The 23,859-nt window shown below is 47.8% G+C and overlaps 1 protein-coding gene and 1 pseudogene across 4 annotated transcripts in view; both read left to right on the top strand.

Moving 5' to 3' along the window:
- The window catches only part of ERN1 (endoplasmic reticulum to nucleus signaling 1), an 80,567-nt gene extending 60,857 nt beyond the window's left edge, over positions 1 to 19,710 (top strand). For 3 of the 4 annotated variants that reach the window (XM_019732980.2, XM_074320866.1, XM_074320868.1), the window contains 11 exons: positions 1,907 to 2,098; positions 4,068 to 4,335; positions 5,097 to 5,187; positions 5,480 to 5,669; positions 6,543 to 6,642; positions 6,893 to 7,092; positions 10,304 to 10,451; positions 11,532 to 11,659; positions 13,735 to 13,858; positions 14,310 to 14,377; positions 15,065 to 15,416. In XM_019732980.2, coding sequence (XP_019588539.1) covers positions 1,907 to 2,098; positions 4,068 to 4,335; positions 5,097 to 5,187; positions 5,480 to 5,669; positions 6,543 to 6,642; positions 6,893 to 7,092; positions 10,304 to 10,451; positions 11,532 to 11,659; positions 13,735 to 13,858; positions 14,310 to 14,377; positions 15,065 to 15,277 — 1,722 coding nt within the window. In that variant the 3' untranslated portion in view covers positions 15,278 to 15,416. Of the gene's footprint in view, positions 1 to 1,906; positions 2,099 to 4,067; positions 4,336 to 5,096; positions 5,188 to 5,479; positions 5,670 to 6,542; positions 6,643 to 6,892; positions 7,093 to 10,303; positions 10,452 to 11,531; positions 11,660 to 13,734; positions 13,859 to 14,309; positions 14,378 to 15,064 lie in introns of all 4 variants that reach the window. The other variant, XM_019732982.2, reaches the window with a different exon arrangement.
- LOC109446582 (large ribosomal subunit protein eL34) lies at positions 2,241 to 2,684 on the top strand (annotated as a pseudogene).
- Positions 19,711 to 23,859: the final 4,149 nt, after the last annotated feature.

Below are 23,859 nucleotides of genomic sequence, written 5' to 3'. Positions count from 1 at the left end.
ACTCACATTAGAATGATGTGAGGGAAGTTGAACACAGTAGACAGTTCCAGGTTATCCCTTAGCACGCTCCTTCGGCCTGAATCGCGAGTGGAGGGATTGGAAAAGGCCAGACCAGGAGCCTAGAGCTTCATTTGAGGCTATTCAGCAGCCCCAAAGAACTTGACCTCATTCTCCTCCTTCTCTGTCATCTGCTGGTAGCTTCATCAGAAGCCAGAAGGCAGGGGAGACCATTGCCCTGCCCATATGGGGCAGCTTTCTGGGGCACAGAGCAGGTGGAGAATGCTGGAGAGTGGCTCTGCAGGAGGGGTCGGAGCAGGCCAGTGTGTGTGTGTGGTTGGGGTGGGGGTGTCCACACGCCACTCGGCCTTGGCAGCTCCTGCAACCCTGCCGGGGGGCCGGAAGCTGAGAAAGAGCCCTGAGCCATGGGCAGGATCAGAGGAAGACAAGTTTGGCTGACTGAAGTCGCCTTCCCGAGCCTGGGTAGTAATAGTCACAGATAGTCCTGCTTCAAATTATGAGACCACGATCACAACAAATTCACTTTAGAGATTTAGATTTTATCCAGAGTGAAAGGAAAAGAAAATCACATGGACGTTTAGGATCCCAGGGTGCAGTGTCTGTGTTCTCCTTCATCTGTGGAGGTAGCCGAGTGGGGGAAATGTATTGAGTCCTAAAACAGTGATCTTGCGTAGCATCGGTGCCCTAAAATCTTGATCTGATTTTGGTTTTATTAAAGCCAACCATATGCATTAGTGGACCATATGCATTAGAATATAAGAGTATAAAAAAGAAAATAAGACATTCCCCCTTCATCTAAATTCCAGAGATGACCACAGTTGACATTTTCCTATTTAATCATCCAATCTTGAACAGAATCCATTAAAAGTCCATCAAAATACTCTGAGGTGCGTTTATATGGTAATGAGACTTACCGTAATTTTTTAATGAACGCACTTGAGCATATATAACTAAATGAGTGTTGTCCTGGCACGTGCTCAGCAAACATTCCTCAGCTGTCAGCCATACACCCCCATACACAGTGGGAGGCGGGCAGCTGAAGGCGGGGAGAAGGGGCTGTAGGTGGAAGTTGGGGGCCATGCATGAGAGGTGTGAGCACCTGGGGGATGCCCTGCCTGCTCCTGCCAGGGAGCTGTATGTTCATTTCATTGGGTAAACAACGCACAGCTGGAGCACTAGAGGCTGGAGAACAAATCGGAGCGTTTTTCGAAAATTCTTCTTGAAGTCCCAGAGATTCTCAGGAGCTTGGACAGAAGCTTCACTTTTATCCAATTTAATTTTGGGCTTCTAAATAAAATTTTCTTTAACAAAGGGTTCTGATGCTTTTCAAAAACTTTGAAAAATAGTGGAATACTTGAATAAGTGATTTTGTTTTTGGCGTTACACTGAAAGTTGACAAGCAACGTAAGTCAAAATCTTAAAAAAAAAAAAAAAAAAAAAACACAGAAAAGAAAGCTGATTTATTACTTTATAGCTGTGTGTGCGCTCGCGATTTTCCTTTTTCATGTGAAGTAGTATTACCAAATTGACTACCAGTCTTTTCATCAGACTTTATACAGATGACTTCACAGTGTTCCCAAATATTAAATCTACCATCAAAGAAAGGAGCTTTTGCCTTCAGTGAGGATTTTTGAAAGAATAAAGGATCTGCAGGCACTTTCAAAAGCCTTGCTCTGCAAACTGGTTGTGAGTAATGACAGTATCACAGCATACTTCATCTCAAGGCAGTCTCTGACTAAGGCAGCGATTATCTGGCTTTGTGATCGTTGGATGGGCTTTTAAAAATCTGACACATTTTACAGTGGAGTCAGTGCTTCTCTTGATTGTTTGGCTCGTTTACGTTTTGCTAGAAGTTGTGCAGTGACGTAGCCACTCTCTCCCACGTAAGGTTATCCACCTGGTTGACCGGACTACAGAGAACGCGCCCACCACCATTTCTCAGGACGTGGAGGAGAAGTTCACTCATGCCCCCGCCAAGCCCGAGGCCCCCGTGGACTCCATGCTCAAGGACATCGCCACCATCATTCTAAGCACCATCCTGCTCATCGGCTGGGTGGCCTTCATCATCACCTACCCCTTGGTAAAGCTCAGCCGCTTCCCTTTACCCTCCCACATGTTTCTGAACTTCTGCGCCCGTCACCTGATGGCAGTGAGGCTGGACAAAAACCACAATAAGCAAAAACATTTCTTTTCACAGTTAAAAGTCAATATTTGCTATCTTCAAAAACATAATTAGCTCTTCCGGGGACGGTGGCTACAGGCATTCAGAATGGTCCAGCGTTTGACATACCGTAGGAGGCTGTCCTACAATACAGCTTCTAACAAAACTAGACTGTCCCGAACCCCTGGTAATAGAATTGTTTACCTGTATACCAAGAAGGTTGGGAAAGCACCAAAATCTGCATGTGGCGTGTGCCCAGGCCGACTCCGTGGAGTTCGTGCTGTGAGACCTAAAGTTCTCATGAGGTTGTCTAAAACGAAAAAACATGTCAGCAGGGCCTATGGTGGATCCATGTGTGCTAAATGTGTCCGTGACAGGATCAAGCGCGCTTTCCTTATCGAGGAGCAGAAAATCGTTGTGAAAGTTTTGAAGGCACAAGCACAGAGTCAGAAAGCTAAATAAAAAAATGAAGCTTTTTTTGATTAATAAAAATAATTAAAAGGCTTGTTCTGCTGTAAAAAAAAAAAAAAAAAAAAAAAAAACATAATTAAAGAGACACTAGGCGTCTCCGGAAAGGACAATCGTATACCTACGTCTCACAGGTTAACTATGCAAACTGATTTGTAAACCTTGTTCACAGATCCTTTTGAATTGTCATATATATAAAAGAGTACATATATATATATAAAAAGAGTAGACACAATAGGTGAAAATCTACTTAACTTTTCTCCCTTAAAAACTGTCTGTTAGAGATATCAGCCAGAGTAAAAAAGACAGCACGGTAATTCCTTCTACTTTCTGACTGGAAATAAGTGAGCTAAAATTATGTAGTTGAGTAAGTTATGAGTTGGATAAAATATTCTAGAGGAATATTCCTTCATCAAGTTGCTCAGAGCACTGAAATGTTATCTCCATAGATCACGAGTACTCAGGGAGCTCATGTCCCACATAGGAATAGGAGTGATAACCCTTTGCAGCACTTTTCATGCCTTTCAATGGGTTCACTTGCATTGTTTTGTTTTTTACCTCACACTGTCCTTATTATTTATCTCCTACCCACACATGAAGAAATTGAAGCTCTGGGAAGTTAAATAACTTTCCCAAGGTTACTCAGTAGGAGATGGCATTTCCCGGATTTCCACACGAGGTGAAGAGAGGGAGGGAGCCCTAGCAAACTCCCAGGGGGTGGCTGGACACTATCCGTCCCTTAAGTCACCTTCCCGAGCCTGGGTAGTAATAGTCACAGATAGTTCTGCTTCAAATTATGACGGCTTAAACTGTCAGAATAAATGAGAGGCACGGGGGTTGTGGGGAAGACAGTGTGATGAAATGGGGGGAATGGGACCTTGGCCAGGCTCCCCGTGTCTCAGCCCCACTCTGCCACTCCCTGGCTGTATGTTGTGGGCCAATGGCTGCCAGGTTCTAGGCCCCACCTGCCATCTCTGCCTCTGGATTGCTGACGGTCTGTGTACTACCCTCTGCCAAGTGCAAGGCCACAGGACACAGGATGCCGGTCTTACCTGTATCCACCATGCTCTCGAACACCTGGTACCCATTCTCCTGGCCTGGTTTCATTTTTGCAGCAACTCTCAGACTTTCGTAAGAGTCCCAGAATTTTAGAATTTGAATGGGACCCCCTCCATCTGGCCCAGCCCTCCACCTAGGACAGCAGCCCTCTTCTGTTGCCCCTGCCAGGCCCCTCTGTGGGGGCAGCTCGAACTGGCAGAAAGACCTCCAGTCATAGAATGGGTTTCACTTCCCATGCCTTCTCCTGGTCTCATCCCATCCTGTGCACCTGCTCCCTCTGCCACAGGGAGCCTCCTTTCCTGCCTGCTTGTTTCCCGGGAGGTCCGGCTACACTTGTCTGGATGTGTGTTTCCCTTCCCAGAGCATGCATCAGCAGCAGCAGTTCCAGCACCAGCAGTTCCAGAAGGAACTGGAGAAAATCCAGCTCCTGCAACAGCAGCAGCTGCCCTTCCACGCACCTGGAGACATGGCTCAGGACACCGAGCTCCTGGACTCGTCCGGCCTGTACTCAGAGAGCTCGGGCACCAGCAGCCCCAGCACGTCTCCCAGAGCCTCCAACCACTCGCTCCACTCTAGCAGTTCTGCCTCCAAAGCTGGCACCAGCCCCTCCCTGGAGCAGGACGATGAGGGTAAAGCGAGTTGCCGTTTGGTGCTGTTTTCTCTCCCATTTGAACACTACCTGAGAACCACAAAGCACCATGGCCTTCCTGGGAGTCTTCCTGGGGTCATGAAGAGCTGTTCCCAAGGGTTCACTGTGTCCCTCCCACGCTGGGAGCCGGGTTCACCCCATCCCATGGCTTCTCCCCCTCAGAGGGCCTCCTAGGAGCCCCCTTGGCCTTCCCTCCATCTTTTCCCCACAAGGGCTGCTGACCAGAGGTGCGCTGAGTGTCTGGCTTGAGAGCATTCGCAAGGCCAGCTGGGGCCAAGGATGAAAATGCAGCTTTGATTCACTTTCCTCTGGGAGGTTGGCTGAGGCCGGTTGTCGGGCCAGTATTTAGAGGGGATTGACGCAAGCTGGTGCGATAGACCTCAGAGTCCTAAGTGTCAAGCTGGAGATACTGTGACTGGCTCTCTTCATTCACACGTCCACTGTCGCTACCCGAGTGTTTCAGGTGCAAATCTGAGGTGCATCTGTGGAGAACTCCTGTCTTTGGGAAGTTGTAAGAGATTCGTTCTCACAGTAGGGCCAGAGATGCGGGCAAGGGCCGGGGTAGGAGGAGGCCCTTTTCACGAATGGGGAGCGGACCCAGTAGCTCTTGCCTACCAGCGGACTGGGGTGCAGAGCCTGCGATCCCATGTCTCAATGTGAGCTCAGGAAGCTGATAGCCATGCTAACCTCTTAGGTTATGTTTGTTTAAAACAGCCTCTTCTTTTTCCTGTTTTGTCCCAGATGAGGAAACCAGCATGGTGATGGTTGGGAAAATTTCATTCTGTCCCAAAGATGTCCTGGGCCATGGAGCGGAGGGCACAATCGTGTACCGGTGAGTGGATTGGAGGGCGCTGTGCCTTCACCACCTCAGGTGGGAGTGCCTGTCGGCTTGCAGGCAGTGGGCCAGGCACAGGGGCACCGCAGGGTCACAGAGGTGACTCGGACCGAAGAGTGCTGCCTCCATGACCACAGGGCTGCCTGACGGTTGTTTGGGGCCCCCAGGGCTATGAGGCTGATGAGGTGGCCGCTGCGTCACAGGAGGAGCACTGTGGGGCCACAGGCCTCCTCTCGTTTCCGCAACCCGACTGGCTCCTCCAAACTCACGCCCGCTCCTTGTCCTGCAGGGGCATGTTCGACAACCGTGACGTGGCAGTCAAGAGGATCCTCCCCGAGTGTTTCAGTTTCGCAGACCGCGAGGTCCAGCTGCTTCGAGAGTCAGATGAGCACCCAAACGTGATCCGTTACTTCTGCACGGAGAGGGACCGGCAGTTCCAGTACATTGCCATTGAGCTGTGCGCGGCGACTCTGCAGGAGGTGGGTGCCCCGCGGTCGCAGTCACCAGTGGCTTTGCCACCGCCACTGCAGCCTCCCTTCTCCCGGCAACTGGGGCATGGCTTGGGGACTGCCAACCTGTTTTTGTTTTTTTTAATTTGTTTTGTTAACTTTCTATTGAAGTTAAAATGTACTCATTTTAAATGTATAGTTTGATGCATTTTAACAAAGTTACATATGCATTTAATCACAATAAAACACAGAGCATTTTGGTCACCCCTACTTTAACTGTGTGGTCCCCTCATCCCGCCGAGGGCAGTCTTTGGTCGTAGTTAGTTAGCATCTCTGTCCCTCTTGGCCTCCAGAAGCCTGGCCTGTTCTTCCTCCCAGAGCTGCTCAGGGTTGGTGTGGGCTTAGGGATGCGTCCTGACGACTTGAGTCATTAAGATCATCCAGTAAAACAAATTAAAAATAAATAAATAAAATGATCATCCAGTAAATTCCTTTAGCTCAGTTTCCAGTTCACTGTGAAACTGTTTCAGTATCATTTGGATTCACTCGTATTTATACCCGTATGAAGCAATGAACTTGAGTTTCTTACTCTTTTATCTTTCTCATTATAAACTAGAAAATCAGAGCTTTTGTTTAAGTTAGCCTATGACTTCTAGGAGAAAGTCTGCTGGAAAATAAGGATTTGGACAGAGAATGTTGTCAGTAAAACTTCCCATTTCTTTCTTAAAATATGATCGAAGAAAATGAGCTGACCCAATACCAAATGTTAACTAAAGCAAAAAGCTACAGGCAGGATTTTTCTAAATAAACTTGAATCCCTTTATACAAAGAGGAAATTCTCTGAGGTGCCGAATCCTAGGGGGCCATGTGCCGTGCGTGACCTCACTGTTGTATCTCTTACAGTACGTGGAGCAGAATGACTTTGCCCACCTCGGCCTGGAGCCCATCACCTTGCTGCAGCAGACCACCTCGGGTCTGGCTCACCTGCACTCCCTGAACATTGGTGAGAGGCTTCCCGTTGCCAGGCTGCGCCCGGGTGGGGTGACCGACTTGCTCAGGTGGGCCTTGCCTCTGTTGAAGCTCTTTGCTGCATCGCTGGTGTGCATGTGGTATAAGAATTTGAGGAGGACTCACACAGTTGAAAACAAGAACGTTTAGACGCAGCAGCAGGCCCACTGGCAGTCTGAGGAGGGCATACTCCCTGTTATAGAAGGCCTGATGTTGCTCGTGGCTAATCCGGAGTTCTGTATCAGTTCACAGAGACCTAAAGCCCCACAACATCCTCCTCTCCATGCCCAACGCACATGGCAGGATCAAGGCCATGATCTCTGACTTTGGCCTCTGCAAGAAGCTGGCAGTGGGCAGACACAGCTTCAGCCGCCGTTCAGGAGTGCCCGGCACAGAGGGCTGGATTGCTCCGGAGATGCTGAGCGAAGACTGCAAGGAGAACCCCGTGAGTAATGAGCACAGTCCTTTGACAGCTGCAGAACCAGCCTCTTCTTACATCTTCAGGAGGAAGAGCCTCCAACTTCAGGACTTGGGGCTGGAGCACATGTAGCTAGAGAAGGACGTTGCTTTGACAACGAGCACGCTGCTGGTGCTTTCCATATTGTTTGATGTTCAGATGAACAAAAGGGACCATGTGGATAATTGTCTGGGGTTTTTCCTGCTCCTCCAGTCGCTTCCCCCCTCACACTATTTTGGGAACTCAGAACTTGCATAAGGTGAACAGACTTCTGGTTTTTATTCCTTTTTTTTTCTTCTGTTTTTATGTTCCCAATTTTTTATTTTGAGAATTTTTAGACATACAGAAAATCAAAAGAATGTTTCAGTGAATACCTTAGTACCTCCACCTAAATTCAACATTTGTTTATATTTTTCACTCTCTCTAGCTGTTGCTGAACCATTTGAATATAAGAGGTAGGCATCCCAGGCCTTCACTCTTAAATACCTCAGCCCCTCTTCCCCAAGAACAAGTACAGTCTGCTTCTTAACCTCCAGACCATTATCACACTTCAACAATGAACACTGTTTCATGATCTGATGTTCAATCCATATTCAAATTTCCCCACGTCTCTTACAGAGCTGGTTTGTAAGCCAGGACCCAATCAAGCGTCTTGCGTTGCATTTGATTCTCTCTCCTTTAATCCACTACGGTCCTCCTCCTTTCTTGTTCCATGACGGTGACTTTGTGAAGAGCGCAGGCACTTGTCTATAGATAGAATGCCCCGTTTGGGATTTGCTCACGCGTTTCCTCACGATGGTATTTAACTTGCCTGTCTATTCCTTGTATTTCCTATAAAGTAGAAGTAGGTCTAAAGACTCGATTAGATTCAAGTTAAATGTTTTTGGCAAGAACAGTCACAGGACGCAGTGTCAGGAGGCATGAGATGGCAGGTTGTACCATTATTACTGTACCCCTCTAGTGATGCCAGCTTGGCTCACCTGGTACAGGTGGTTACTACTTTTCTTTCCTCCGTAAAGGTACCTTTTCCCTTTGTTGTTAGTGTTCCATGGGATGAAACTTTGGCACAGTGTGAATACCCTGTTTACCAATAGTCCTTCACGCAATGGTTTAGCATTCATTGAATTCTTGCCTGAGTCACTTAACTCAGTGGAAATTCTTCCACATTCATTAGCTGACATTCTTCTGTAAAGAAGAGCTTTTTTCTTTTTTTAATCCCCTTTCTATTTTCTTTTTTTTTTTTAATCATTATGGATTCACGGATTTTTAAAATAGTGTTATAATCATTATAGTCCTTTTTTTTTCCTTTTCTTTTTGTTTCTCCTTTTGATACTCAAATTATTCCAGATTGGGCCAGCGGGAACCCTTCAAGCTGGTGTCTGCATCCTTTTGCTAAGAGCCTATTCGTGTTTCAGCACCTTGCTGTTTAGCACAAGACGTCAGAGGGTTACCTGATCTGGAGGGGATCAGCCAGCCTACAATAGATTAGATACAATAGAGCCCTTTATCCAGTTCACTGGGGACGAGCAGCTGGTCAGTTCATCACAAAGTCAGTTACAATGAAGGATCATAAGAAAATACATACACACCTTAAACATTTCATTTTAACTTAAAGCAAATCATGTGATTCGTTAAATCATAGAAATCTGATGTATGTCATGGGCTTTTCTTTAAATTTGGGTCCAACTGAATGGAGTGGTTCATTTCCTCTCTTGCATAAAGCTCACTCACCTGCCGCTTCTGTGCCTTCTAGATTGAGACTTAGACATTTCAAATACTTCCTAAGAGCAGAATCCTAACTTTTAACTATTTATGTCCCAGCTCCTTACACTTGAATCGCTCACATCTAATTCCACAACAGTTTTTGTAGCTACTCCCTTTTACTGAGTATTTCCAAAGATTCAACCCACCTCATACTTGGTGGCACTCATATTTTATCAGCTTATGAAATATTTAAATTTCAAAGGGCAATAATAAGTTTGGGGAAGAACATAACTTGAGCATAGAGATGAGCTGTGGGAGCAGAGGGACCCAGGCTTGCAGGACAAGAGCCCACCGGCTTCAGTGGTGAGTATGCTGGGGACATCAGGCAGCAGAGGCTGTGGAAAACGGAACACGTTCATGATACAGCAAGTAGGTACAGTGACAGGGTAAGAGCTTCAGCTGTGGTGGACTTGTTCCTGCTGTCTGGAATCTGTCAGCCACCTCGGGAACATTCTGATGAGGTAGAATAAAGATGATTGGGCTTGCGGATTAGAAGACCTGAGTCTTGTCCTGGTTGTCGCGATCCAGCAGTGACCCTGGGCTTGTCACTGAACTTTTCTGTCCATATCTTCATTTGGGGAAGGTGACACTGGCTCTGCTCGCCTCATGGGGCTGTTTTGAGGGTGAGTGACAGTACAGGATTACAGACGTGCGTTTAGCAGTCTGGAAGGTGACGCGCTCCTGGCTTTCTCTCACTAGATCCTCACGTGTCTGGTGTAAGCAGTGGAGCCTAGCAAGAGGGACCCAAGCTGTGCTCGGGAACCACGCAGTGTTGCACCCTAAGTAGCAGAAGCTAGAAATCACCCCTTTCCCTAAAGAGCAGCTCATCTGTAGACAAGGAATGGTTTCATGGGATCAATGAGAGGTATAAGATAACATCAAAAATGACCTCACTGGAAATTTGTCAGGTAATTTCTTTCTGAGGCTAGTTTTGAACCAAAAACTGTTTTATTCGTTCGTTAACAAAGTTTTTGGACCTATCATGTGCAGGCACCATTCTAGGCCCTGGTGGTACAACAGGGAAGCAAATGCACAGAAATCCCTCTCTCTGAGGAGTTACCTGCTGGTTGGGTAGAGAATGACTCTCTGCTGCGTAGAGCGCTGGTTTAAGTAACCATTTTCACATATTAGCACACTTCCTCTTCGCAACAACCCATGAAGAGCCTACCATTGTTCTTCTCATTTACATCCAGGTGCCAGGGCACAGAGCAGTCAAGGGCTCCCAGCTGGCAGGTGGCAGAGGCAGGGTTCCAGGCGGTCGGCTCCAGAGCCCACGTTCCCTGGTGCAGCCTGCAGGGTGCTCAGCACTGCTCGGCAATTGCCCCGCCAATCCCACAGGACACCTACACCAGGAAAGAAGTAGCAGCACTCACTCCTCTGCCGCCGGTAAGAAGGCCTCCCCGGAAGGCCTCTCACGCCCTCCGTTTCTTTTCAGACCTACACAGTGGACATCTTCTCTGCGGGCTGCGTCTTTTACTACGTGATATCTGAAGGCAGCCACCCTTTTGGCAAATCCCTGCAGCGGCAAGCCAACATCCTCCTGGGAGCCTACAGCCTCGACTGCTTACACCCCGAGAAGCACGGTGAGAGGGCAGCAGGATGGGAGGGGTCAGGAGCCACTCCTCAGCTGCCCGAGTGGCCCCTGCAGGCTGGCATGGTGCTGGCGCTGTGTTCCCAGAGGTACTTCTTTCTGGCTGCTCACCTGTGGGCCTCACTGAATTGACGACTTCTTCCAAAGCTGGTGGAGAGCTGGGAAGGGTTATCCTTGGAGCACCTCCCTCAAAGCCAAGAAGCTCTCAGTTTCCTTCAGGTCACCCAGTTACTTGTGTGACCTGGGCAAGGCCCCCTTTGGGGACCTGTTTTCCAGCTTGTGACTTTAGAGGGTTAGATAATGTGAGGTCCCTTCCTGCACCGACATTCAGGAAGACACACAGTCCGTGCTCCATAAACTGGACTCTCATGTTTGCACCAGCTGTCAGCGAGCGCAGACTGCGCTGGGAACAGACAAGCTTGCTCCAACCTCGCTCTCCAGGCGCGGGTGCAGCGAGCCTTCCTTCCAGATTTCAGGGTTTCCTGCATTATAATTGGCCCATGACACCCCAATGCCGCCTTTTGAAAAAATTAAAACTAACTTTTTGTTTTGCTTAGATGTTAATTTTTCTTATTCCCTGTAAGGAAACAGATTAGCAGAAGGCCCATACTTCCATTATACAGTGATGAATGACTGCTACCAATACGTTTATTTATATTATTCCAGTCGTCTACCTAGACCTGTCTACATATTTTTATTTTAAGTGGTGTTAAATAGTACATACTATTTTGCAACATTCTCATTTTTCAACTTCATCTTAAATATCTCTCCATGTCAATTCATATTCAGTCAAGGCGTCATCTCAATGACCCACAGTCCAGTATACGGAGGCACAGCGATGTTACCCAAGCCTCTGATATTGGGTATTCCAATCATTCCTTTTTACAAACTGTGTGGTGAGGACTCTCCTTATTAGCTGAAGTTTGGTGCAAGCTCGTAATTGTGTTACTGGAATGATCTCCTGTCAGTGGGATTTTGAGTCGAAGGGCATACAGACGGTTACGTTTGGGGTATTTCATTGTGGCGTTAGGCTGGTGGTGACGAGTCCTGTGTTTGTTTTCCTCCTCTGTAGAAGATGTCATCGCCAGAGAATTGATAGAGCAGATGATCGCGATGGACCCTCAGAAGCGCCCCTCGGCGAAACACGTGCTAAAGCACCCGTTCTTCTGGAGCCTAGAAAAGCAGCTCCAGTTCTTCCAGGTAGACATGTTTGTTTTCTTTGTCCAAAACCTCCATTTAACTTTTTCCAGACTTTGAAAAGATAGCAAAGAACAAGGAATAAAAGAAATGATCCATAATCCCATAACCGAGAGGTAACCAAGGCTGACAGTTTAATACATTTTCTTCATAAAATAAAAGTGTGATTACGATCACACTGTGTATCCAATTTTGTATCTTGCTTTTTTTTTAACTATATTTAACGTTTTAGGTATTTTGCCATGTTAAAGTTCTGAAATTTTAACGATTATAGTATTCTATCATATGGCTGTGCCGTAATTTTAAGACTTTATATTATGGGAACTTTCAAATGCACACAAAAGTAGAGGGACTATCGTGAACTCCCATTTAGCCATCAGCCAGCTGCAACAATTACTAACTGAACCTCTGCTCTCTTTCCTCCCTCCCCACTCCAGATTATTTCGAAGCAAATCTCAGGTGTCATACAATTTCATTCGAGTTTCATACATTTAAACACTTATTTATATTGGATTTCTTTTCCATCATCTTACTCAGTCTTTGCCCAGATCTCTTTTTGCTTAAGATAAATTCAGAAAATGTTAAATCATAGGATCAGTGGATATGAACTCCTTAAGCACTTTGGCTATTTTAGGGCTTTGTGGGATTGCCAAGTGGCTTTGGGGAAAGACGATGTGTTTCTCAGAGTCTTTGCTGGTATGAGTTCAGCGTAACTCACCCAAATGCATCTTACCTAGCGTGCCAGCTTTGAAAGCAGGCACGCAGGGGCAGTGCTTTTCCTCCTGGGTCTGGGCAAGAGCAGAGCTTGGAGTGGGAGGTGGCCATCACATTATCCTGGAATCTTGACTAGAGTCTTGGCCGTGGTGATGCCCCCAGAATGTAAGCTCCTTGAGGGCAGGAACGTTTGATTTCTGGGTTCATTTCTGTGTCCCCACTGCCTGGGATGCGGTCTAGCACATGGCAGATGCTTAGTAACTCTTTGCACGGATTGGAAAGGGAGGATTTAGCACCATTTTCCGGGGCTGCCGTGGTCTGTATGACATTAGGATTGATCACTGCTGTGCTTCATAGGACATCACATTAAAAGTCTGAGGTCTGATGTCTTCAAGGGACTTCGGAAAACTAGCCAGGTCACTTGGACAATGACAAGATTTGAAGAGAAATAAAACTCACACAAAGGGACCTTCGCTCACCACGGGTTAGGATTTAAACTCATAGTATCTCCAAATCATAAGTCTTGTCAACACACCTGGCGTCCGTCTCTATCAACCAGCTTGTACTGGCTTTGCAGCTCAGAACCGTGTGTCCCCTAAGTTCACAATCTAGTCCCTCCAAGATTTCCTCTAGCAGTTGCAAGTTAGAGGGTCAGCCAGGAGGACTTCACCTTCATCAGGGAAAGAAGAAACTATGGGCCATGAGAGGCTGCTCAGTATTAATGTGTATGGGGCTCATCACTCGGGGTCCTCAGCTGCCGATGGGCCTGTGTTCCTGGTGGGAGCTCGGAGAGGCCAGTGCTTAGCGTGCATCCCACAGACAGTCTGGTTTTGAATCCAGGGCAGGGGCCTCTGGAGCCCATACTCTTGTCACCAGTTTTCTGCCTCTGAAAAGCTTGGCTGCATCTGTCTTTTCTAATATTCAGATGAGGAGTGACGACCTTCCACCCGGTATGGATTTTAGCATGTCCTGTTTTAGTGGGTAGACAAAAAGCAGAGGTCACAAATCAAAACTGAACTTTTGTAGTTGTTGTCTAAGACAGATCGCACTTGTGGCCATGTGTGTGCGTGTGTGAAATGCGGGTGAGGCGCTCGGGGTCTGTGGACAGGTGTGCATGTGTGACACCTCTCGGTTGTGGAGCATGGTCTATGTGGCCGCTCCCCAGTGAGCAAGAGACACAGCTCCTCACAGGGGAAACGTCAGCGGATATGGGGGCAGGCAGAGTGCTTGCTGCCCAGCTCTGAGGCCCTTCGGCCCAGGCCTACAACACATGGAGCAATGGTGTTACTTGGTGCCAGTCCTCCAGCTCCCAGCTTCACTCCACACTGACCATCACCTGTGGTCCTTGTTGGTTTCCCTCCCAGGACGTGAGTGACCGAATAGAAAAGGAATCCCTGGACGGCCCGATTGTGAAGCAGCTGGAGAGAGGCGGGAGGCCTGTGGTGAAGATGGACTGGAGGGAAAACATCACTGTGCCCCTCCAGACAGGTGACCACGCGGAAGCCCCTGGCATAAATTTTGGCAGAAACGTTTCAAAAGTTGCAGCCATTTCTAAGAAGCACATGTGGAAATGGCAGCTCCGGGCTGTTAGGGGTGGGAAACCTCAACCTCAACTTATGGGGTTGAGGTTTTCTGTGGGTGTGTCTGATTTAGATACAAATATGACCATTACACAGATGTGTGTTTCATTTTTGTCTCTTAGAGTGACAGATCAGTGGTAGGTGCCACGCTCTTGGTGGTTATTTCTGGTCGTGGGTGTGATCAGGCAGTGGGATGCCATTGAACCCTGCCCTGGGGTTCAGGCTGGGGACATGTTCCTGTCACTATGAGTATGGAGTTTGGTTGCGTTTCAGTCTGAACACTTAATCCCAGGAGCCCCAGAAGTTGTTTTCTTTTGAAATGTGTTTGTTACATTGCATTCCTTCTTCTTCTTTTATAGATCTGCGTAAATTCAGAACCTATAAAGGCGGCTCCGTCCGAGATCTCCTCCGAGCCATGAGAAACAAGGTGAGGGTTGTGAACCCGGGCGGGGGCTGGGCGGCTGCAGCACAGCCGTGCTCCTTCTCTTATCCATCGTCCGCAGGTCCTTCATCCACCTTGGAATTCTGACCTTGCAGAGGCGGGGAAGGCATTAGCCGGACTTGACTGCTTTTTATCCTTAAACGGGTTTTCTCTTCAGGGATAGTGAGGTGCAGAGTTACCTGGGAAGCAGGCTCTCTGATGCCGGTGTCCTTTGTGGTCTCTGCTGACTTGTATGGGACCCTCTACCTGCCTGACACAGCGCCGTATAAACCCCCTCTTCAGCACCCTCGGGGCACTTCCTCACACGGGGCCAGTCTCCGGTACCTCAGGGCAGGGGCCCCACTTGTGCTCTGGAGGGATCTGGGGTGCTCTTGGCCTGTGCTGCCAATGAGCAGCCTTCACACAGGGCCCAGGCCCAGACAAGTCCTCCACGCCCATTGGGACAGACACTTCAGGCTACTTTATTCCACTCGAGGCTTCCAGAAATCTTGCTAGGTCCTGACCGTCAGAGGCCTGACCAGCCGCTCTGGCAGGGAGGCTCCTCCCTGCTCTCCCACGCTGGGCCTTGTTCAGCATTCTACCTTCTTTGAATAATAAATAAAGGATCTTTTACCAACGTTTCTTGGGCTTTCTAACTGACACCCTCTGTGTCTGTGTCCGCCCTGTTTGCAGAAGCACCACTACCGGGAGCTCCCCGTGGAGGTGCGGGAGACCCTGGGCTCCCTCCCCGAAGACTTCGTGCGCTACTTCACGTCGCGCTTCCCCCACCTCCTGTCACACACCTACCGGGCCATGGAGCTGTGCAGCCACGAGAGGCTCTTCCAGCCCTACTACTTCCACCCACCCCCGGAGCCTCAGCCCCCAGTGACTCCAGAGGCCCTTTGAACCATGGGAGCCTCCCTTCTGGTGGCCTCAGCTGTGACTGAGGGCCTGGTCTCTACAAGCCAGAGCCACTGAGCAGGAAGACCAGGCTCCCAAACCCAGTGCCTTGAGCTGCCTGTTCTGCAGCCGGCAGAGGGTGCTGACCCTGGGAAGTGGGAGAGGTGACCCCTCCTGACCTGCGCAAAGCTGAGAAGAGGTTCGCCCTGAAAGTTTTGCCATCAGGGAACATCTGCAAAGAAGGGCTCGTCCCAGAGTCGTGAAAGGAGCACCCTCTGCCTCCTCATGGATAAACTTGCTTCAGACTCACATTTCTTTTTAAGGTTCCTGTTTGATATCAGCCTAAGGGCCTTTAAGGAAGAGAAAGGAAGAAATCCTAAGCTTTGCCTGCTTGCTGGAACCAGCAGGCTGAGATGCACTTAGTGCGACCTCTGCTAGAAATGGGGCTCCAGAGGCAAGGGGTGCCGAGGAGAAGGAAGAGCATGTTCAGAAGGTGTCGTCCCTTGGGACCGGAGATCACCATCACCAATCACAAATCACAAGTGCACCCAAATAGCCCAGGTTACTGTAACCAGTGTTTCCTCGGGGGCAGTGTTGGGACAAATCACTGTCTCACGCTGGAAAGTGAGGCCATGTCTGCAGGTCTCGGAAATGAACAGGACACTCTATTCTGAAGCAGCTGTGGCCCAGTGCACAGGTGGCCTGAATGGTGGCTTTTGGTGGCTTTGTGCCCTGGATCATCTGGGGATGTTTAGAAGCATTTGGAGACAGGAAGTGATACATTCCCTGTCCACGAAGGAGATCAGCTAAGACCCAGCCAAGGACAGGCCTTCAGGACGAGGGGAGCAGGCCAAATGGGTCACAGCAGCCACCCGGAAGAGCCCTGGGCCAGCGGGTTGGCGATGGGGCTGGTCTGTCCCTGGAGCCAGCAGGATGGGTCGGGGTTGGGAGCCAACGCCAGTCACCACACACTTCATAGGCAGGATTTTATGTTTCTCTTGGCAGATTTTAATAACTTTATATTTTGATCATACTGTAGAATGCTACATTAGCACAAGTAAGCTCAACTTAACTTGAAGCTTATTCATGAAGAAGAAATTCAAGATACATAATACATCTTCTATTTGTGTGGTACCAAAAAATCCCCATCCCTTCCAGAAAGAGTGTTCAGATTTAGAACATTCTCTAATGCTAAAGAGTAAAACTATAGCAACACTATACAAGTGTATTAAACAACTTCAAAGTAATAGTCCCTAAATTATGTCGATACCATGTTATTTTTCCCCCTAAAATTAATATAATTTTTAACCTTAGTTTCAACCAAAAATTCCTCCATCTTTACTGAGAGCCTTAGAGGTTAAATGCAGTCAGGGTACCGTGTCAGGAAATGTTTTCTGTGTACTTTCTCCAGCTGGGGGAACGGTTCATTGCAGTTCAGTCCTACGTGAACTCGGAGACTCCTCTCAGGAGTAAGAATGTTACTGTCCAGTTTTACTAACTGACAGAAATCACTGTTTCTTGTTGTGAGATGTTTTCTGATGGTGTATGTGTGTGAGGACCACTCATCAAAACCTCTCGTGCTGCCTTGCTGGAATTCAGTTCCCTTCCTTTCATAATGCCTAAAGTCACTTTTGTCCCTAAATATTATCCTACATCTTGAACCTCGTCATTTACCTCGTTTAGACCATGGAACCCTGGGATCCTTGGTTGGCATCATGGGGTCTTGTATGTGCCACAGTGTTCATTTTTCAGGAATATGGCCAGACAGGTTTCTTCTCTCCACTCTGATTGGCCTGTGCCAGCCCCGTTCTCCATGTGACTGTGCAGGTCACTTTGCTGTGGGCCCGAGTGGGGATAGCCCCCGAGACGGTCAGAGGTGGAGAAGGTGCCATGAGTGATGTCACAGGCCTGTCAGCTTTCTGTGCTGCCTCGTCACTGCTGAATGCTCTCTTGGGAGAGTAGCCAGATCATGTCTAGCTGCCCAGTATTTGTCATCTGTCTGTGTTGGCCCAACCTGCCTGCAGGACAACTTTTTTTCTTAAATGCCTCTTCTGCCTATCATATTCATTCCTAACCACCTGACTTTCTCAAACTCATTTATTCAGCATATTGTACCTAAGCACTTACCATATGAGCTAGGGACACAGAGGTGGGGGCAAGAGAGGCAAAACCTCTGCTTCATAAGCACCTATAAGGGAAAGAGACAACAAACAATATTAGTTCTATGAAGAAGACCCCGGGGGTGCAAAAGGGCGTGCATTTGGGGTTTGCACCTCTTCTGTCCTAAAGCTGCCCATGTCCCAGGCCCCACTGGATCTGATCAGGTTACTCTGTGTTCCTCTTTCTTCTGTCCCTTTTCAGAACCCACTCACTCGTCTGCTTCGGGTGGTTTGAAGAGGTCTTGCGTGGGCACTTGTCATGAAAACACCCTGGTGTCCTCTGGTTTGTAGAATTTGGGTTTTCTGTTGTGCTCAGTCTAGTGAAAAGGTGTCTGTCTTTGCTAGAACAGGGTTCTGCAGCCCTCTGCATCCTGTCTCAGCTGAGCTATTTGATCTGAAGTGTGATTCCTGGAAGGCAGTTTAAGTCTTAAAAGTACGCTCCCTTCATTTTTACAACAGAATTTTGTCGCTTCTCTTAGGAATCCTGAGGACACTATAATTTATTTAAATCTTGTGTTGAACCTTGTATTGAATCTGTCTTTGGCACACCTGCCAGAATTTCTCTTGTTATTTCTTGAAACTTTTTAACATCAGCTTATAAAGAACTCCACATGTCACGAGGCGTCAGAGCATGTGCACTTTGGGGAATCATTGTTGTTACTTGATTAGTCCCTAAACTATCCATTTGCCGACGTAAAAAACCCCGGGTACAAAGTGTCTTCCCTTCCCCCTCTGTCTCAGTGCAGGCGTCGTCATAGATCTTTCCAGTGAGTCATCACTCTGACCCGTTGCGTGTGTTATATTGGAATACCCACAGGTTAGTGGGTCTAGCAAAGCATTTTCTTCCCCCCAACTCAGAAGAAAGATCCTTATCAGAGTTAACCCTGATCCTTTTGGGAAGGTTTGGTGTGAATGTGATTCATTTATCTTTGCGATTCTTTCTCACTGCAGTACAAGAGATGAGTCAGTTGCTGATCTGACCTCTCTCACAGATGTGGGGGCATTTGGTTGAGGGCTTTCTCCTCTTGGCCGCTGTCTTCTCAGAAGTTGGACTCGGGCCAGCTTTGGATTTCCCGAGACTGTCCCCCTGCTCCATCCCTGTTCATTGGGTCCTCAGTCTTGAGGTCCTCACGGAAGGGGGGCTGGTTCTACTTCCGCAGCCTTCAGTGCTGGGAAGAGCTGGAAGACAAAGCATGGCACACCTGTTGAACAGCCCCTTTAAATTCTCTTTAGCTTTCTCTGTGCTCATTTCTGAATTCCCTTTTCTTCGTATTGCTTCGGCCATTCCTTCACCATCCTGGAGCAGTCCTTTTAGTTGAGTATGACCAGGCATTGGCCTTTCCTGGAAGGAAGTCAAAAGGTGTCCTCTACAGATGAACCAAAACTCTGCCCTCCAGGGTTCGACAATTATCTTTTAAACCAAAATGTCTACTCTTCCTGTACTTTATGAAACAGTGATTTCCCACGAGTAACTCCGGTTCTGACTTTTGTCGCAGCACAAATCTTTTCCCTATTCGTTGGAAAACCACAAAGAACCATCTGCAATGAGCCTCCCCCTGGAGCTGCCTTAACCAACGACTCCGGCCAAAGTCCCCACCCCCTCTGCTCCTTGTGCGTTTGCTGGGTACAGTATTCCTTTTCAGTGTCCCAAAAGCTGTGACGGGGGTGTCCCCACTTACGTAGAAAGCATTACCAGTCAACTCTGCAGCGTTCTCAGATGCAAACCTTATGTAGTGTTCTTATTTATTTAACCTATTTATATTTATTTAATTTTCACTCTGAAGTATATCCAGCTACAGTTGCAGTTGCTTAAAGCACATCAGCTTTGCTTTGGACAACGCCCCTGACCATTTTAAAACTGGAAAAGGAAAAGGTATACTGTATCCTCCCACAGGATGGACGCCTTCCAGGAGTTCTGTCAATAAAGGGTGAATATTTTGGTCGTGGTAAAAAATGTTAAGTTTTAAGTGATTCTTTTAAAAAGAAAATTCTGTGCCATTGTGTCTTCTCTGTGGATGGTTAATTGTTGAATGTGTATGTGTTAATTGTGTGATGCAATCCTCTTTGTGGAACATAAAAATCCTCTTTGTAGCTTTATATTTTATAAACTGCCAGATTGTACAATTTTTATGTGTATTTTTAAAGCTTGATGATGTGAGGGTAATTATGTAAGTTAAATGGCCTATTTTTGTACCTCCTGTACAGTTTTATAATTCTGCTGATTGATGAGGGCGTCTCACGTTGAGCCAAGCACAAATAAAGGTAGTTTTAGATTTGGAAGCCGCCTTCATTTTCTTAAAGACTTCACCGCCACTGTCAGACCAGGGCTCGTTCGCGGCTGTCTTCCTGGGTAGGGTTCTGGATGGTGAGGCTCCGCTGGTGGGAAGGTGGGTGGGGGTGCAGTTGCCTGCTGGAGTCCATGGCAGGGAACGGGGTGGGGGGGGGCTGGAATGTTCTGCATGGTGGCTGTTTGTGGGAAGAGGTTCTTTGAACCCTGCAGGAAGTCCTCCAAAGTATTGACTTGGGCTGAATTCCCGGAAGGTGGCCGAGTTGGCGCAGGCATGTCTCATGGTGAAAATTTGGCTCCAGCAGAGTTTGGGGCATGTGTACAGTGAATAGGCTATTGGACCAAGAAATCTAGGAGGAGAGAAAACCCCTGAACCAATGCAGGCAACACAGTGCTGGGATAGTCACCCCTGAGCATATCAGAAGCACATAGTACGTCATTCCACACACCCAGGAAGGAGCTCAGCGGCCATTCTGGTTGGATTTTAGGATCCTGCCATTACACTTTCTCCTTTCCCTGCCCCATCTGCTCTGGTGAAATCAGAGGCGGCTTCGCTTTGTCCTGCACCACCAGGAAGGGACCACTTAGGACGGAAGGATGCCGAAGGTCCACCACCAACCCCTTCCCCCACCTCAGTGGGCACCAGGAGCGTCCCTGAGAACCGTGGACACACACACACACCCACCACAGCACTGCATCTTGGACACGGCCACATCTAAGGGAGAGGCTGCAGGACGCTGTTGGTGCCGACTCACTTACTGTTACCTGATGCAACAGCAGAGCTATTAAGCCAGGCTTGTGTCTTGGTCTTGAATTGGCCCAGGCCATGGAAGGAGGCAGCTAATAGCACGCTTAGCTGCTCTGAGAACAGGAGGAGACCAGCAAGTGGTTGAGACGCTGGCAGGGCTGGGGGCCATGGTTCCAGGGCACTGAAGCAGGGTTTGCTGCTTCCACAGAGTCAAGGTTGGGCTGCAAAGATGTGTTTTTCATGGTGTCTGATACATTTTATCAGGTGTATGAGGCATGTACGACACCTGTATTCCATCAGTGAATGCACCTATTTGTACTCTTCCTGTATTTGTCTCATTCGTGCTAGACCCATACCTTAGCTTCAAGAGAGCATGACAATAGCCATCCTCACAGCCCTGCTTGCCTGCCCTCCTTCTGGGCCGTGCACTGTGCTGGGGCATCTGTGCCCTGATCACTCGTTGGCCTCCTTCCTCTCTCCCTCCAGACTAGTATTTTCCTCAAGATCAAAAACATGTAACATCTTTCACTTTAGTGAGAGACTGACCACACCCTTTGGCAAGGCTAACATTCAGGTCATGAGCCTGTGTCTGGGCCATTCAGCTGTGGACAGAGGAGCAGGGCTGGTAAGAACATGGCAGCTCCTGGGAAACCATCTTGAAAGATGGCAGGGGTTGGAGGGGCCAGTTTCCAGAAAGAGAAGGGCCAGGGCCAGCAGGGTAGTAAGTGAGTAAACTTGGCCTCTGAGAGGGCTGGCAGGTGAGACCACTCAATGCTCTTATCTGCCCTCTCCTCCCTCCACCTTTCTGAGTCCCCCTTCCCCTTCCCAGGCCTGCTCGGTGATTTGGATGAGCCACAGAAGTGCTCATGGAATTGTCTGCAGGCGACACAAAGCTGGAAAGAGTGGGAATCACTGGTGTGGTTCATGACCCAACCAAGATTCCATGATGTCAGGAAACTGGAACGCTGAGTCCAAACCCAAAGGATGACAGTAAACCCTTCCTTCCTCCCTTGATATTCATGCTGAGGCTGAAAGTGGAGGGCAGGCTTGGAGGGGCCTTCACACTGTCACAATCGTTTGAAGAACCCAGAGCTGCTGGGTCCTCAGACATCTCCCATGGGGAACTGGCTCTACTCTCAACTCCAGAGGGTTTAGGCCGGACTAGAGGGAGCAGGGTCCATCAAGGCAGAGCCAGCTCCCAGAGAGGGCGCTGCCTAACAGCCTGAGGTGCCCAGCAGGCCAAAGGGGGCTTTGCGAGTGAGTGAGTGTGGGCTTAATTACCCTCCTTAAAAACAGTCTCTCAGGTTCCCAGCTTGTGTCATCCTGACTAACATGTTGTGCAAAAAGTGTCAAGGGAAAAGGCTATTGCACTGCCCCTGAAAGGTGGAGGTCAATGCTGAATCGTCTGTGCCTTTAGCGCTAAAACATTCATGCTCTCAAGATGATCCAAGGGGCAAAGAGGGATTCTCTCCCTGCCACTCTGTCTCACCCCACTTCTCTGCTCTCCCCATCAATGAACACCCTGTTTGACCCTGACAGTTACCTGGAGCATAACTGAGCCTCATCATCTTCTGATGAGACAAGGAAGGTGAGAGGAGCAGGGCAGTATCACATCCCCCCAAGGCCTTCCCTCAGCACCAGGGGGTCTGCTGGGTTTGCAGGGGTCTTTTCCCAGGGGTTGGGATGTCCGCGTTGGCAGGGAGAGTATGGAGGGTGTGATGGGAAGATTTCCTCTCATTAACACCCAGTCTCCTTAGAACAATTTTAGGGAGAGAGGAAGGGGGACAGAGGGACAGAAAGGGGATAATTTACACCAGGCCCCATTAAGAGCTGAGGATCTGACCTCCATTCTGCGAGGCTCAGCAGCCCACCCTCTTCTCTTGTGCTGCAGAGGGAAGAAACCATGGGATAAAGGACACTGGTGAAAAGAAAAAAGAAACCACAGCTATTGCTTAGCAGAGCTGCTCTTCCCCTTTCAACGCATGAGCCATGTTTTGCCACACGAAGTGGCTAGTGGCTGTTACAGGGGGTGGGAGCCCAGGCAGAGAGTGGAGAACATGTCAGTTGAAAAGGAAGCCCTCTGAGATAGGATTTGCTGTAACCAGTGTGACAAAAACAAAGCCCAGTGCTGTTGTTTATTTGTATTTCTATTGCTGTTTATGTATTATTTTTTATTTTTTTATTTTATGGTTTTTAATTACAGTTGACATACAATATTATATTAGTTTCAGGTGTACGACATAGTGGTTAGACATTTATATAACTTACGAAGTGATCACCCCGATAACTCCAGTACCCATTTGACCCCGTACATAGTTATTACCATATGACTGACTATATTCCCTGTGCTGTACTTTGCATCCCCGTGACTGTTTTTGTAACTGGCAATTTTCACATCTTAATGCCTTCCCCTCTTACGACTTTTAGCGAGGCCAATGGTTTTTCAAACTGACCATATCGGCATCATGGTTTGGGAACTTGGTAAGACCCAGGCCCTATCCTGTTTCCGCACACCTGGGCCTCTGCATTCTTTAACTTCCAGGTGATTCTGATACACCCGAAGTGTGTCAGATTGATGCACGCTTCAGTGGTTATAGAAAGGAAGGCCATGAAATCATCGTCGTTAATGCTTTGGTGTGTCTTTTGTCTACTAAAAACAAACGAATCTCAGTTTTTAAAATCCAAATTGGAATGATACTATATATGCTTTTTTAAAAACTTCTGGTCACAAGCCAGTCCTTGGGACTGAGAAATAGCTGGTCACATCCAATTCCATGGCAAGGTGGGTTCTCCCACCATCGCAGGGTTAGAGCAAGAGCTCATCTGGTTTCTTTAGCTATTGGCCCCCTGAAGAAATGTGGCCATGGAAACCTTTGGGATGGTCTTATATACTTGTTCGCAATGACATGTCTACATGTGGGTCTTTTCACTCATTATGCTGGACATGGGGAGGACACTTTCAACCCAAAGGCTGTATCTTTCTGCTATGAAAAGTTCGCTTGTGTCATTTGAAAATAATTGTCTCCCCTTCATTTTTCTCTGTTTTTATTTTCTGAAACACCTAACAATAGAATGTTGGAACTCGGTTTAATCCTCCATGTCACTTATTTTTTATTTCTTATATTCCATGTGTTGATTTTTGTTTCTTCTGGAAAATTTCCTGCCTTTATTTTCCAAATTTTCTATGACACTTCTCTTCGTTTCAGCAATCATTTTTCATTTCCAAAGGCTCTGCATCCCTGTCCCTTTATTATGGGGAAATTAATATTTGAGGATACTAATTAGATTTTTTAAAAAGTAGTCTTCAATTCTCTGTATTATCTATGTATCTTTGGGTTCATTTTTGTTTGTCTTGATCTCTCTTTTCCAACTTGCAGATTTTCCTAAATGTCTG

Source organism: Rhinolophus sinicus, linkage group LG15 (genome assembly GCF_036562045.2).
Source record: "Rhinolophus sinicus isolate RSC01 linkage group LG15, ASM3656204v1, whole genome shotgun sequence".
In the NCBI taxonomy this organism is placed as follows: domain Eukaryota; kingdom Metazoa; phylum Chordata; class Mammalia; order Chiroptera; family Rhinolophidae; genus Rhinolophus; species Rhinolophus sinicus.
The sequence above is the reverse complement of the archived record's forward strand: the minus strand, read 5'-3'. Positions and strand labels throughout refer to the sequence as shown.